The 13,105-nt window shown below is 46.3% G+C and overlaps 1 protein-coding gene across 3 annotated transcripts in view; it reads right to left on the bottom strand.

The window, feature by feature from the left end:
* The window catches only part of LOC105192566 (histone-lysine N-methyltransferase 2C), a 36,551-nt gene that overhangs the window by 1,207 nt on the left and 22,239 nt on the right, over positions 1 to 13,105 (bottom strand). For all 3 annotated transcript variants that reach the window (XM_011156780.3, XM_011156781.3, XM_019840129.2), the window contains 12 exons: positions 7,745 to 12,976; positions 5,916 to 7,187; positions 4,717 to 5,245; positions 4,174 to 4,614; positions 3,711 to 3,981; positions 3,350 to 3,576; positions 3,004 to 3,221; positions 2,507 to 2,911; positions 2,039 to 2,389; positions 1,323 to 1,888; positions 739 to 1,180; positions 133 to 315 (listed from right to left, as the gene is read on the bottom strand). In XM_011156780.3, coding sequence (XP_011155082.2) covers positions 133 to 315; positions 739 to 1,180; positions 1,323 to 1,888; positions 2,039 to 2,389; positions 2,507 to 2,911; positions 3,004 to 3,221; positions 3,350 to 3,576; positions 3,711 to 3,981; positions 4,174 to 4,614; positions 4,717 to 5,245; positions 5,916 to 7,187; positions 7,745 to 12,976 — 10,137 coding nt within the window. The remainder of the gene's footprint in view (positions 1 to 132; positions 316 to 738; positions 1,181 to 1,322; positions 1,889 to 2,038; positions 2,390 to 2,506; positions 2,912 to 3,003; positions 3,222 to 3,349; positions 3,577 to 3,710; positions 3,982 to 4,173; positions 4,615 to 4,716; positions 5,246 to 5,915; positions 7,188 to 7,744; positions 12,977 to 13,105) is intronic.

Below are 13,105 nucleotides of genomic sequence, written 5' to 3'. Positions count from 1 at the left end.
TATAAGATCAGAATATTTATATATCTTGAAGAATGTGTCTTATCATCAATTGTAACATACTTTTGCAATACCGAAGGATTATTCTCCTCTGTTAATACAATGGAATTACGATGACAAAGTTATACAACGTACCTCTTCGCCACGCGCGATCCGACGCTTAGAGAAAATTATGATACGTAGATCACGTTCGACTTCGACGATCTCGGCGACGCAGTTGGGACTGCATGAGTGATTGATGTAGCGGGCAAGACCGCCGCATAATGTCGCGTCTACTACTCTTTCTTCGTCCAGGCGAAACATGTAAATACCTCGGTTCTGCGAAAGATAATATGCGAAATGTAATATCCATATAAATTATCGTGTAGAGATACTGTGCACATAAATCTGACGATGATCATTAATAATCAATGTTATGCGACTCGTTTCGTGGAAAAATATACGCAACTTGACACGATCGCTATTATCATTTATCTAGAAAAAACGTTTGCTATCGTTTGCAGTCGCTTTATATTTTTCGCTTTTTTCTGTATAATAGTAATAGTAATACAAAATAGGTATTATAAAAGACTCGATTAATTTGTCTAGACATGGAATGAAAGCTTATCGCTGTTACACATACGCGACGGGAATGATAACGAGCGTATAGAGGGAAAATTCACAGAGAATCAACTTACTTACTTAAATTACAACTCTTAATTATTCTGCCCAAATGTATGTTCATAATGCTACGATACGTACTCTAGCCTCATATTGCTTCTCCCGAGTTTCTGCTAATTCTGTCCTTATGATTTCTCCGATGTACTCTATCACCATAGTGTGCTTTTCGATATCACGAGCAGCGTACAGGCCCAGACCTTGGATCTTCGAACGGGCCAGGTAAACGTTATTCCGCCATTCCAGCTTCATCTTTTTGTACTGCGAGCTTTTGGAATGTACAAACTGCTTAGAATATGGACAAGTGACTTCGCCAGCGGCGAAGGCGACCGCCGCCGCCGACGACAATGACGGTGCAAACGGTGCAACCGCCGCTGTCGCACGCGCTGACGAGTGCGAGCCTGTGCGCTGCGTGTGAGGTCGTTTCCATGGCAGTTGGTTACGTAATCGCGCCTCGGTACGAGCACTTCCAGTTGGGTTGATGGCTAATGGAAGCTCCAACAGCGGGTTACGTCCATATTTAAACCTGAAAAGCCAGGAAGTTCAGATATCGAAATAAGTTTGAAATTTAATGATGAAAATTATATCTGAAAATTTTAACGTAATTTTCATGACACTAATTTTTTAACGAAACAAATATTTTTTATCAAGTTTCGAACTGCTGTTACCTGTAATCAGTCAGAGTTTCTATTCCAGGCAGGCTCTCTAGAACTCGCACTATTGCTGGTTCAGTCAGACCGAATAAATCTTCCCCGGAGACATATCTCGGAAACAACTGAACAGAATTCGTATTTCTTCTCAATTCCGCCAACGGCTCCAAAATCCGATTCCAGACAGCTCGCGGAGTGGCGTCACGGAGTTCTACATCTTCTTGGAGAGGTTCCTGAACCAAAACTCGGAATTCTGGCCGACCGGAGACGTCATGGATCGAGCAGACGTAGCGGCAACGTTTGTTGGGCCGTCGCATGCTCCAATAGAAGCGCACGATCTTGTAGCCGACCGGATAGATATAATTGGGCGTGTGAAAGTTTTGCAATTGATGCGGCAGCAGTTGACCGACACTGAGAAAAATCAGCGAGCCGACGCGCAGCAGGTGATTGTGCTCCGAATGGTGCATGACTGCGGCGACCTGGCGATTCTCGTCACGGTTCACGTAGACGCGACGGTAGACGGACAAGGTGGTGAGCTCGTTGTCCTTCTCGTTCTTTTGCACGTGTTGCGAACAGAAGGTGGTCTGGAAAAAGTCCAACACGTCAGTGGAATCTTTTCTTCTGACGAAAAAGAACTTCTTTTGACATTTGAAAGCTTTGATTAATTTACTCAGACCTTGTCTTTGAGTGGAAAATGTGCGTTAATTTCAAAGGACCATACATAATTGCGTTACCTTGTTCTTATAGAAGACGCAACCATCTTTGACGGCGCATCCAAGATGGTAGACGTTGGTGCACCGTGTCTTGAAACACTTGATAGTGGCTCCGGGCTTCTCGCAGACGTTGCAATTCAACACGAGACTGTGCTGCAAGGCTATATCCACAAACATCAACGCTCCGTTCACCGTCTCGTATACATCCTCAGCCCACAGCGCGCAATTGAGGTGCACCCACTTGTCCACATCGAAATTCAGCAGGCGAGCCGGTCCGTCCGCCGTTCCGTCTCCTTGACTCTGGCAGAACATGCAACGACGACTGTCTTCTGTCTTTGCGGGCACCACCGTCACTCCCATGCGGAACAGCATCTGTGGAAGCGTATGATTGAAATGTTAATTGTTATTGATAAGGCTCCTAGACACTCAATCGTCGAGGACTTTGGAATTTCAGGCAAGAGAGATCACGAGATTCGTGATCATACTCACCTCTGTGATCTCTCTGTCGGTGGTTTTCTTGAATTTCGTGGCGGGTTGTATCAGCCCCATCGACCAGGCTTTATACTTGACGCCTCGCCAAACCTTCGCGGGTGGTTGCGGCTCGATGGCAGTCTCATTCGGCTCTTCGGGGACCGAATGTTTCTTCGGCCTTTTTTCCTCTATCTCAATATTCTCCATCGCGTTTTCCATGTGATCCGGCTTCTCAGATTTCACCTTGACGATCTCCGCCGTGCCCGTGCTCGTCTCGTTGTCGATTTCCATATTCTCGACGCGCTGATCCACCGACTGTTGTGACTGCTGTTGCTTTATGGACGCTTTCTTCAGGCTTTTCAAATCATCGTCCAATAGCTTCGATTCCGTTTTCTGACATAAGTGGTCCACTATCGTCGCGGCCTAACACAGAACGATTTACAAGATAGATATAGTTTAGTCTATAATATTAACTTTGACCTTTCGTATTTACAAAATTATCGTTTTTGCCAAACCTTATCTTGCGTGTTGGAGGGCGTGCGATGCATGAGGGCGAATTGCATGTAACAGGCGGCCGAGCAGAAGCACAGTTCGTCACCAGGTTCCGCCTCCTCCTTGCTCAAGAATGGCAGATCAGATACTTTCTTCCGAATCAAGCTGTTCAGAATCACGACGTCGCAGTGACGACAAAACTTGGCCGCACCGTTCAAGATGCTCTGAATATCAATCGGAGCTGAAACCACGTATTCAATTAGATTTCAACTAGATAATTATTTTTTTAACACCCTGTATAATACGGCTATAAACACATGGTAGTATTGGTGATAAACATTGGTTGAAAAGCTTAAATAATAAGGGTACCTCCTTCTTTGCCGTCCTTCCCCTTAGTCCTATATAACCCTAATTTCTGACTGGGAGGAGTGGTGGTACGTTCGACTATCTGGTAACCAGTGGGCGGCGCGATATTCAGAATATTTGCCAGATCTTTAAGTACACCCATGATATCGTCCGCAGCTTGACTGTTGAGAGTCAGAGTGACGGTGACGTTTCCGCTTTCTCGCAACGGGATCGGCGGAGACTTCCCGAGCCTAGAGAAATATTCGTTAAATTATTGAATATGCAGCGAAGATTTGACGGCAAGTAACTCCGATTATTATGTTATTATTACATACATTCTACTTCACATATATTGCTTAATCAGTGTGTAAAGCAATATACGTACTTGGATACCCCGAGATTCTCCTTATCCTGCTGAGACACATCCTTCGGGTAAGCCGGCTTCAGTCTAATCGGGATTGGAGAGATTAACGGTATAACCGGCGACACGCGCTTTAGCCAGTCCGCCTCTTCGTCCGACTCCTCGTCGATTAACCGCAACCCGGGGAAACGATGCATAAACTCCGGTATAACGCACTCGGGCGAGGACGAGCTCACGATAGTGTCCGGAGAGTCCACGTCGCGATTTGTCGCTATATTTTCCTTCTTATCGTCAGCTGAAAAAACAGGAAAATCAAATTGCCATTTATAACGTTGGTCCAATATTGTATACATGTGACATGTATCAGTGACAATATATTGAATAACGAGACGATAACCGCATAATGAAAATAACAATAATACAAATTTGTTCTCTAGATGGAAACCAAGAAATTGAGGAGAAACGAAGCTTTCCGCCGAACACTCACAGTCATCCAGCTTGAGCGGCGGGAATTCCTGATCGTAGAAGCCTCTCTGCGTGGACGGTGGTTGCTGTGGCGGTAGAGGATCAAGTTCGCCGAAGGGCTGTGTGTTATAATGATCGGATAGCCCGGGTAAATTAGCGGCGCCGTAGCTGCCCGTTAAATCTCCAACTCTTGTATTATAGTCCCGCTGACTAGCGATCTTGGCGAGGTCGCCGCAGCCGTAAATCGGGCACACTCCATAGTTACGACCGAGCAGTGGTTCCAGCACTGCCATAGGCTGCAGCTGACGCAACTGCACCATCAGATTCTCCACGAAAGTATCATAGTCCTCGTCTAAGCGCGACACCTTACGTGATCGCTTCTTCTGTGGTGCGGTCGCAGTGTCCTTGCCTTGGCTTTGCTTGCGCTTCTGTTGGTATTGTCGTCTCTTCAGCTTCTTCAGATCTGAAAATATCCAGAGTTCAGAGCGCTTTGTCCTAGTGCCTACGTAAAATTAAGATCGACGTTCTTCTTGTCAACAATGAAAACTCGTCAAGATGAACTCACCGGTCTTATCGTCCATCGTGCCGTCTATAAGCTCCTCTTTGGTTGAAGCGAGAAAGTCTTTGGTATCGGTCTGCAGATGGCTAGTGCCGATCGGTGCAGCTTGAGCAGGAAGGACTGCCTCGTCGAAGTTCGCCTCTTTCTTCACCTCCACGACAGGTGCTGCTACTGTGGGACCGGACGGCGCGACGGCCGTGGCTAACGACGGGACCGTCACGTGGCCATGGGCCAAACTGTGAGGCACTTGCTGAACAGGTTGTTGCTTAATATTAACATTCGGCGCAGAGGACGAGACAGGGGGAGCCTGTTGCTGAGAGGCAACCGGCTTCTGCGCTACTTGAAGAGCGCTTGGTGGTTGTGGCCCTGACGTCTGAGTACTAGGAAGGCTGTTGCTGGCGTTGCTGGCAGGTGGTGGAACACTTTTCGAGGCTACTGGAGGTTTTTGCTGAGTAGTAGGAACCTTTGAAACTGGGACGGGCATGCGTTGCTGGGTCGAGGGGCTCTCTTTTGCCACCGCACTCCCAATCTCTAGCTGATAATGATAAAAATGTTTCATAAAAATGCGAGTCTTAAAAGGAGAAATTACTAGTTTTTAATATACAAATACAGAATACATAATTTAGATGAAAATAATTGAATGCACTTATGGCTCGAGAGAACTCTCAAACCTCTGGCTGGAACAATCGCCTGTGCGTTCCGAGATCGTGTTTTTCTGTAGATTCTGGTCAAATGAGACGTTTCCGTTCCATCTCGGATATTCTTCAGTCAAAATACAGATAATACCTATCTGGGTTCATCTGTGCTGTTATCTGTACTTTCACTGAAATGCGCTGAAGCGCACTGAAGAATAAGTATGGAGTTCCACTATTTAGAAAAATACAATCTCACTCAAAATGCACAGATAAACATGTTGATCAATCATCAATTAGTCTTGGTCCCTATATACTTATTAAAATCTTTCCAAAAACGAGTTCAATTTTGTCTTATCGAGTCAAATTTTTCGCATACGCACTCTTTATAATTTTTTCTTCACCACTTTTATGCCGAAAGTTTCACGATAAAACTCTTGTACGTACGAGAAGAAAATTTTAAAATAATAGGTATATATTTAATATTATATATAAGTTTTAATTTTAGATTTAACATGATTTTCTCTTTTTATCGCTGCACCAGGGCTGAGAGAAATATCGAGAATATCGCACCTCGCAGGTTTTCGGCGACGTTTTCGTTGTCGTTATCGTCGTCGCTATTGTCGTAGATGACGACGATACCGCGGAAATAATCGGCTGTTGTTGATTTCCCGTTGTATTTCCGGAAGAGCTAGGAGGCGTTGGTTTTATCATCTGATTGGTCTGCTGTTGCTGCTGCTGTTGTTGATGTTGTTGTTGTTGTTGTTGTTGTTGTTGTTGTTGGTGTTGTTGCTGCTGCTGCTGAAGTTGATGCTGCTGCTGCTGCTGTTTCAAGGTATCGATCTGTCCTCTTTGCGAGACCAGCGATGTTGACGTGGACAACGGGGGAGGAGGCTTGGGAGGCTCCTCTTTCGTGGGCGAGCTTTGAATCTTTACTGGTGTTACCGAGTGCGAGGACAAGAAAGATGTTTCTCGCGCCAACACTTGCTTGCCAATTGGCGCCTTCGGTGCTGGGGTTTCATTCAACAGGTACGGCAACAGGGACGGTGGCGCGGGTACGACCGGTTGGTCCAGCTGGGCTGCTAGCGAATTTACTATCGGCAAACTGGGCCCTTGCACGGGCCCTTGCATGGACACTGGCGTCGTCACGCAAGCATTGCTCTGCAACAATTGCTTCAGTAATACATTTTGAGACTCTTCGTATCGCAGAGGATTTGTAGAAGTCTTATTAGGATCCACTTCCCTTCCTGAAGTCTTCTCCGGAATTTTACTGTCTTCGGTATCTCTTTTTATGCTCGTTATCGACTGGTTTTCGAGATCGTTAGTTTTATTATCAATAGGTAGAATAAGAGGAGACTTGCGCTGACTCTGATTGGACGTTAATAGATGGGTTGGTGCTTGTGACAAGGTTGACTGAAGAATGCTGGAGGTTGCTAACGGTGGCACAATAGTTCGTACGCACTGGATCGGACTCGATGTGACCGTCGAAGTGGCGTTCATCAGTACTCGCGAAGCCGCCGAGCTCACCTGTAGGATCGCCTGCAGATTCGTAGGTTGTGAACGCGGTATCGAGGTAGATGGTAACACTGAGCTCAGCAGATTGGCGGACTGAGTTGGTACGGTGTTGTTACTGCTGCGACCGTGACCACCTGCCACCGACGGCTTTATCGAGCTCGTCTCGCCCAGCATGGCGTTCAACATAGCGTTGGAGGTAATGGAGATCGAGGTGGTGATGGTTCTGGTAGTTATGATGGATGAAGTGATAGTGCTTGTAATATTCGAAGAATTACTGGACTGAAGAGTTGTGGTTGGAGCGGTAGTGGTTACCCTGAAGATCTGCTCAGCCTTGAATTGAAATTCATCTCTTTAAACAATTGAGGTCTATATCTTATTTTAAGTGAAGAAATTTAGCAATTTTTTTACTTCAAAAGCATTTCTAGCTAATTATTTTTAAAGATAAAATAAATCGTATTAAATATCGTAAATTAAGATTCATATATGAATTTAAAACTGATATTAACGTTACTAAAATATTCCTTATAATTAAAATTCTTATTATTGGTATTAGAATTTAGTAGTGTTTCTTTAAATAAAATTGTAATTTCGTTTAAACTCTAAACAAAAACTTTTGTTAATGAAATTATGAAATTAAAACATTTCATTAGATATATATATATAATTCTTCTTGCAACAAAAATTAAAAACTCATTAAAAGTCTTTTTAGTCGAGATTTATTTAGAGATCTTCTTTAAAATTGAAAGGCGATTAATTGTTTACTGAAAAATAAAAATTTTTCGAATTTATGGGAGCTTCTCTCTGAGATTAGAATGAGATTAAATTAAATTTTGTCATTATCACGTGACAAATTCACTTAAAAAAAAAAAAAATTATTTAATATGTACCTTGGGGACTGCAGAAGGTGTCCCAGTAGACTCTTTGGCAGGTTCCTTCAAAGTCAAAAGTTCTGCTTCCTTCGCAACACTGATGCTTCCACCGGTATGCGGGCGATTCTGATCAAGTCTCGACAAGGTCGAGATATTACTAGACGAATTCAAAGTGGAGAACGTGCTTGTAGTAGACAAGACATTGCAAGGCTTCACCGAGGAAACCATGGTGACGACGCCGGTTTGATTTCCAGTGGTCTGATTGCTCTGCAGGGAGGAAAGCAGCGTGCGCAATTGATGAGACACATTAGCGACGTTGGAGGTGAGCTCGGTGGGCTTCGACAGGGGTGACAAATGCGGTACTGTCGTTGTGCTTTTCTGTAACTGCGCCACCGCTTGATTCGGCGCCGGTGGGCTTTTCTTTGCTTCGGAATTCAGACTCTTTGCCTGAATTTTGCTCTCCTGCGAAGACAATTGCTCGTTCTCCAAGCTCTCTTGATCCAGATCCATGAGAGAATCTTGCAGAATGTTCAACGGTAACGTGTCGAGCGGAGTGGGCATCTGGTAAATTAAACTCGACTTTAACTCGTTGGTATTCGCCATCTCTGGCTTCGACGAGATAATGTTGTGCAGCATATCAAGGATATCCTCCGAAGATTCCTCCATCAGAGACTTCTCCTCGTTCAGACAGTGCTGGAGGTATGGTTTTGCGTTCTCCAATTCCAATTCATCGATGGTTTTCTCCTTCGGCGACATATTTTTCGCGTTGCCTTCTTCGAGATCATCTATGACTTCTTTTGATTTGCTCATAATCTTTTGCGCCTCAGAACCTGTAGAGTTCTCTTCCTTGTCGTTGTCCACAGGCTCAGCGTCGTTTTCCAGAATATTGACAAGCGACAGGTCGTCGGCGACAGGCGACATCCTTTTCAAAGTTGCCGTTGTGGCAGTCTCACTCTTACCTTCGTTCTTCAGCGTAGCCTCTGCCGGGTTGTGAATCGCCTCCAACATGCTCTCCAGCTCGTCCGTCGTATTCAACGGATCGTTCATCTTTTCGTCTGTTACCGAAGCCGAAGGAATAACTGAAGGGACGCTTTGGTCTTTGATCTTTGCTTGCATGAGCTCTTCTTCCTCCGTCTTCTTTTTCACTTCGTTTTCCGAACCTTCCGCTTGCTTTTCCGTCGACTTTAAAGCACTTTCCTTCTTCGACAAATCCATCATCTTTGGTGTTGACAACGTTACAGAAGTTGATTGAACATTTAAAATTAATTTTGTAGAACTGTTCAAAGTATCCACAACGCTTGTCGAGCTAGGAAATTCGCTTTGAACGCTGGAGATCGTCGCTGGAGGTGACACTTTTGAAGTTTCGCTAATTTTGAGATCTCGTTTATTTTGTTGCGAATTGGAAATATTCTCCAGAGCTGTCTGACTGAGTCTCGCGGCAAGTTTTGCATCTGCTACGATGCTAGCCATTGTCGACGGCAAGTTGATGATTTTTTGATCGTTGTAGGAATTCAATAGTGCGTCCTGGTTTGTCGTACTTGCTTCCGTCGCAATAGTTTGAGCTAGAACTTGAGTGTGAGAACTAGTAGGCACTAAATTAGTATTCAGAATCGAAGATATTGCGGTAGTCGCTGAAGAAACTAAAGACTTAGAGGTCGTCGCGGGGTTAACGTTTGTTTGAAGAACGGTCGAAGATGTAGTTTGATTGTAGAAAATCTTCTCCGGGAAAACGAAACTCGTAGGAGCTTTGCTCTGTTTGGGATCCTTTTGCGAAGACTTTGCCTGATCGTCTATCAAACTTTCGACAACCGTATTATCCTTAGATACTTCAACTAGTATATTACCGTCCGTTTTCTCGGTGTCTTCGTCACAAGATCCTTTCGAGAGGTTGTCCTCGGGCGATTTCGTCGTGGGGTCAATGATAACCACTTCAGATTCACTTACAAGAGACACCATGAGATCTTGATCGGGAGAATTATCTAGATAAGGCCCCGGCGAAGGGTCCACTCTGAGCTCCTCTTGGTCTGGAGACTCCGAGGTGTCAGTGACAGTCACCAGCTTCTTTCCCGTTTGCAGAGTCCTCATTATATCGAGCCGGAGACCTTTCTTGTTTCTTGTATTGGACGGCACCAGTTCGTCGTCGCTGAGAATCGGCTCCTCCGACTGCGATTCCGGGTTCTCAATCTCTAAGATTTGCACTAGATCACCCTGGCCGGTGTCAGCGTTCACCAGTGCGTGACAAAGCGAGTCGTTACTGTCCGTTGACAGATCTACCACCATTCCAGACTCGAAAAGTACATATTCCTCCTGCATGTCGCCTTCTAGACTACCCGAGATGACGTCCACCAGCTCAGAATCGCCGAACTGCTCGATCACCGTAATGTCGTCGCTGTCGCGTTGCGCCGCCGAGCTCAGCGTCACTTCAGTGTTCACTATAGTTTTATCGTCGTCATAATCAGTAGTGTCCGCAAGCTGATCCAACTTCTCGCTAGGACTATCGAGTGGACCGTTGTCGAGAGTCGACGAAGTCAAGGAACTAGATTGGCTCCCTTGTTTCACCTCCAGACACGTCGGCGGTGTCTGCGGCGGTGTGTGCGAGTCATCGTCGAAGTCGTTGTAGTCAGCACAGACGAGTGAGCCGATTTTCGTCGTCTTCCGAAGCACAGAAGTATTCGGCTTCTCTTCCTGGGGCGTGTCCGAACCGGCGCCGCTGCTCTTGCTGCTCTCTGCTGCTTTGCTCGACGACCACATGGGCGAGCCACCTCTCAGACCTAATTTAAAGAAGCCAAATCTGCCGAAGTTCGGAAATGGTAGAGGATTCAACGGATTGCGAACATTTCCTCCGCCCTTAGTGGAATCCGTAGATGGTACTGGGTTCAGAGGATTATTGAGGTTTCCTCCACCACGAGCGGAATTCGAAGAGGGTACTGAGTTCAGAGGATTATTGGGGTTTCCTCCACTTCTGTTGGGATTCGGTGACGGCACCGGATTTAGTGGGTTATGGGGGTTCCCTCCGCTTCTAACGTGTTCCGACGAAGTCTGTTCTTGAGAGACTTGTTGAAGAATTTGTTGTTGATCACTCGACAAATTAGCGCTTTGCTGGACGAAATTGTGAGGTGTATGAGGTGTCCTCGGAGTCGGAGGATTCTCCACGCTTTGAGGTCTATCGGGCATTGCCGGGCTGTTGCCGGTTGATTGTCTTCGCTGCATTTGCATAGGCGAGCCAGCTACTAACGGGCTACGAGGCATCATAGGTGAACTGGGCGGCTGATTGGCTGCTGAGGAGGGATGATGGCCACCGTGAAGCATTGGCGAGGTGGAGGGATGACTCCTAGACATCGGACTGGGTGGTTGATATTGCGACGACACCATCGGTGAAATTCGGTTCATTGGACTAGGTGGTTGAGAAGTCGGATTCAATGACTGTTGCAGCATCGGAGAACCCATCGTGGTCTGCTGTACCATGGGCGAGCTCGGCGGTTGGCCGTAACCTTGTTGTAGAAGTTGAGGACTAGGAGAATTAGCTGGTTGAGACACCATCGGCGAATTGGGCGGCTTCTGCGGCTGCTGTTGTTGCATCTGTAAATATTGCTGTCGTTGTTGCTGCTGCTGCTGCTGCTGTTGCAATAGTTGTTGCCGTTGTTGTGCCATCTGCAGTGTTCTTTGATTGATAGTATTCTGCCCTTCCTGAGAAACAACTTGGGAAATACCGTCGTGTTGCTGTTGCTGGAGAATCTGTTGACGTTGTTGCACCATTTGTAATGTTCTCTGGGTAACAACATTCTGTCCATCTTGAGAGAGATTTTCATGTTGTTGTTGATGCTGTTGCTGCTGCTGTTGAAGAAGCTGTTGCTGTCGTTGTTGGACCATTTGCAGAGTTCTTTGAGTAACAACATTTTGTCCGTCCTGAGAAATAACTTGAGAAATGGTTTCATGCTGTTGTTGCTGAAGAATCTGTCGTTGAACCATTTGTAATGTTCTCTGAGTGACAACGTTCTGTCCATCCTGAGAAATAACTTCATGTTGTTGCTGTTGTTGTTGCTGCTGCTGCTGCTGCTGCTGCTGAAGAATCTGCTGTCGCTGTTGAACCATTTGCAGTGATCTTTGAGTGACGACGTTCTGTCCATCCTGGGAAATAGCTTCGTGCTGCTGTTGTTGTTGTTGGAGAATCTGCTGCCGTTGTACCATCTGCAATGATCTTTGAGCGATAGCATTTGACCCATCTTGAGATATAACTTCATGTTGCTGCTGCTGTTGTTGTTGTTGTTGTTGCTGCTGCTGGAGAAGCTGCTGCCGTTGTTGAGCCATTTGAAGCGTTCTTTGAGTAACAACATTTTGCCCATCTTGAGAAATAACGTCGTGCTGTTGCTGGATCAACTGTTGTCTCTGCAGTAGTTGCGGCTGCTGACCCATCAAATTAGCCTGCTGCGTCGTCGGCTGTGGACTGCCTAACGGCGAACGCTGTCCATAGACAGGCATACCTCCGGCCACGGCTCTCGGTGGTACGCGTTGTTGGCTAGCGGCTTCGCCCATCACCATTGCACCGCTGCCACCACTCGCCGGTCGTACGAATCGCTGTTGCGGTTGTTGAACACGTGCCGCATCCGCTACTGTAAACGCACCGCCTGGACTAACACTCGCCGCCGCCAGTCGACCGCTGATGAGTGCGCGGTGTTGCGGTGATGTCATCCTCGCCACGGCCACTGCAGGACCGCACAATGCTCCCGGCGACGGCAATGCACCGCTCTGAGGACTGAATGGGCTCTCTTCGCCACCTTGCGAATGCGGTGTGCCGATCCGCGGCGACTGTTGCTGTACATTGTGAGGCGACATAGTACCCGGGTTGGTCGACTGCGGATTGCCTGGACTGTGCTGAAGTAATGTGGCGCCGGGACTGTGCTGCACGATGGAAGGAGTCGCCGGCGAGTGTTGAATTATGTTAGCACCCGGGGATTGGCTGACCAACGCGGCAGGCGAATGCATCGGTGAATGCTGTGACGGCGACATGAGCGGAGAACAAGGTTCTGGATTGTTTGGCTGTGGGACTTGCGACGTTGATGGCTGCCGTTGCTGTTGCTTGTTGTGATACTCTGTAGCCATCAAGTTATGTTGGCGCAGTTGTTTCCGCGACTGCTCCAAGTGTTTCTGCAAGAACGACTGCTCGTTTGAGATGCGGTTCAACTCCGCTGAGTCGTTCTCCGAAAGATCGTTGCCACCTTTGCGTAGTTGCCGTTGTTTGCTAGTGAGAGACTGCAAGAGATTGAATTATTTGCTTTCACTAAATTGTAAGAAAAAAAAATAAATAAAAAAAAAAAAGAAATATTTCTTAAATCTTGGGTTCATTTATAATCTATTTCGATCTTAGATTAATTCTATCGA

Source organism: Harpegnathos saltator, unplaced genomic scaffold (assembly GCF_003227715.2).
Source record: "Harpegnathos saltator strain DR-91 unplaced genomic scaffold, Hsal_v8.6 scaffold135, whole genome shotgun sequence".
Lineage (NCBI taxonomy): Eukaryota > Metazoa > Arthropoda > Insecta > Hymenoptera > Formicidae > Harpegnathos > Harpegnathos saltator.
This window is presented reverse-complemented; position numbering and strand designations above follow the sequence as displayed.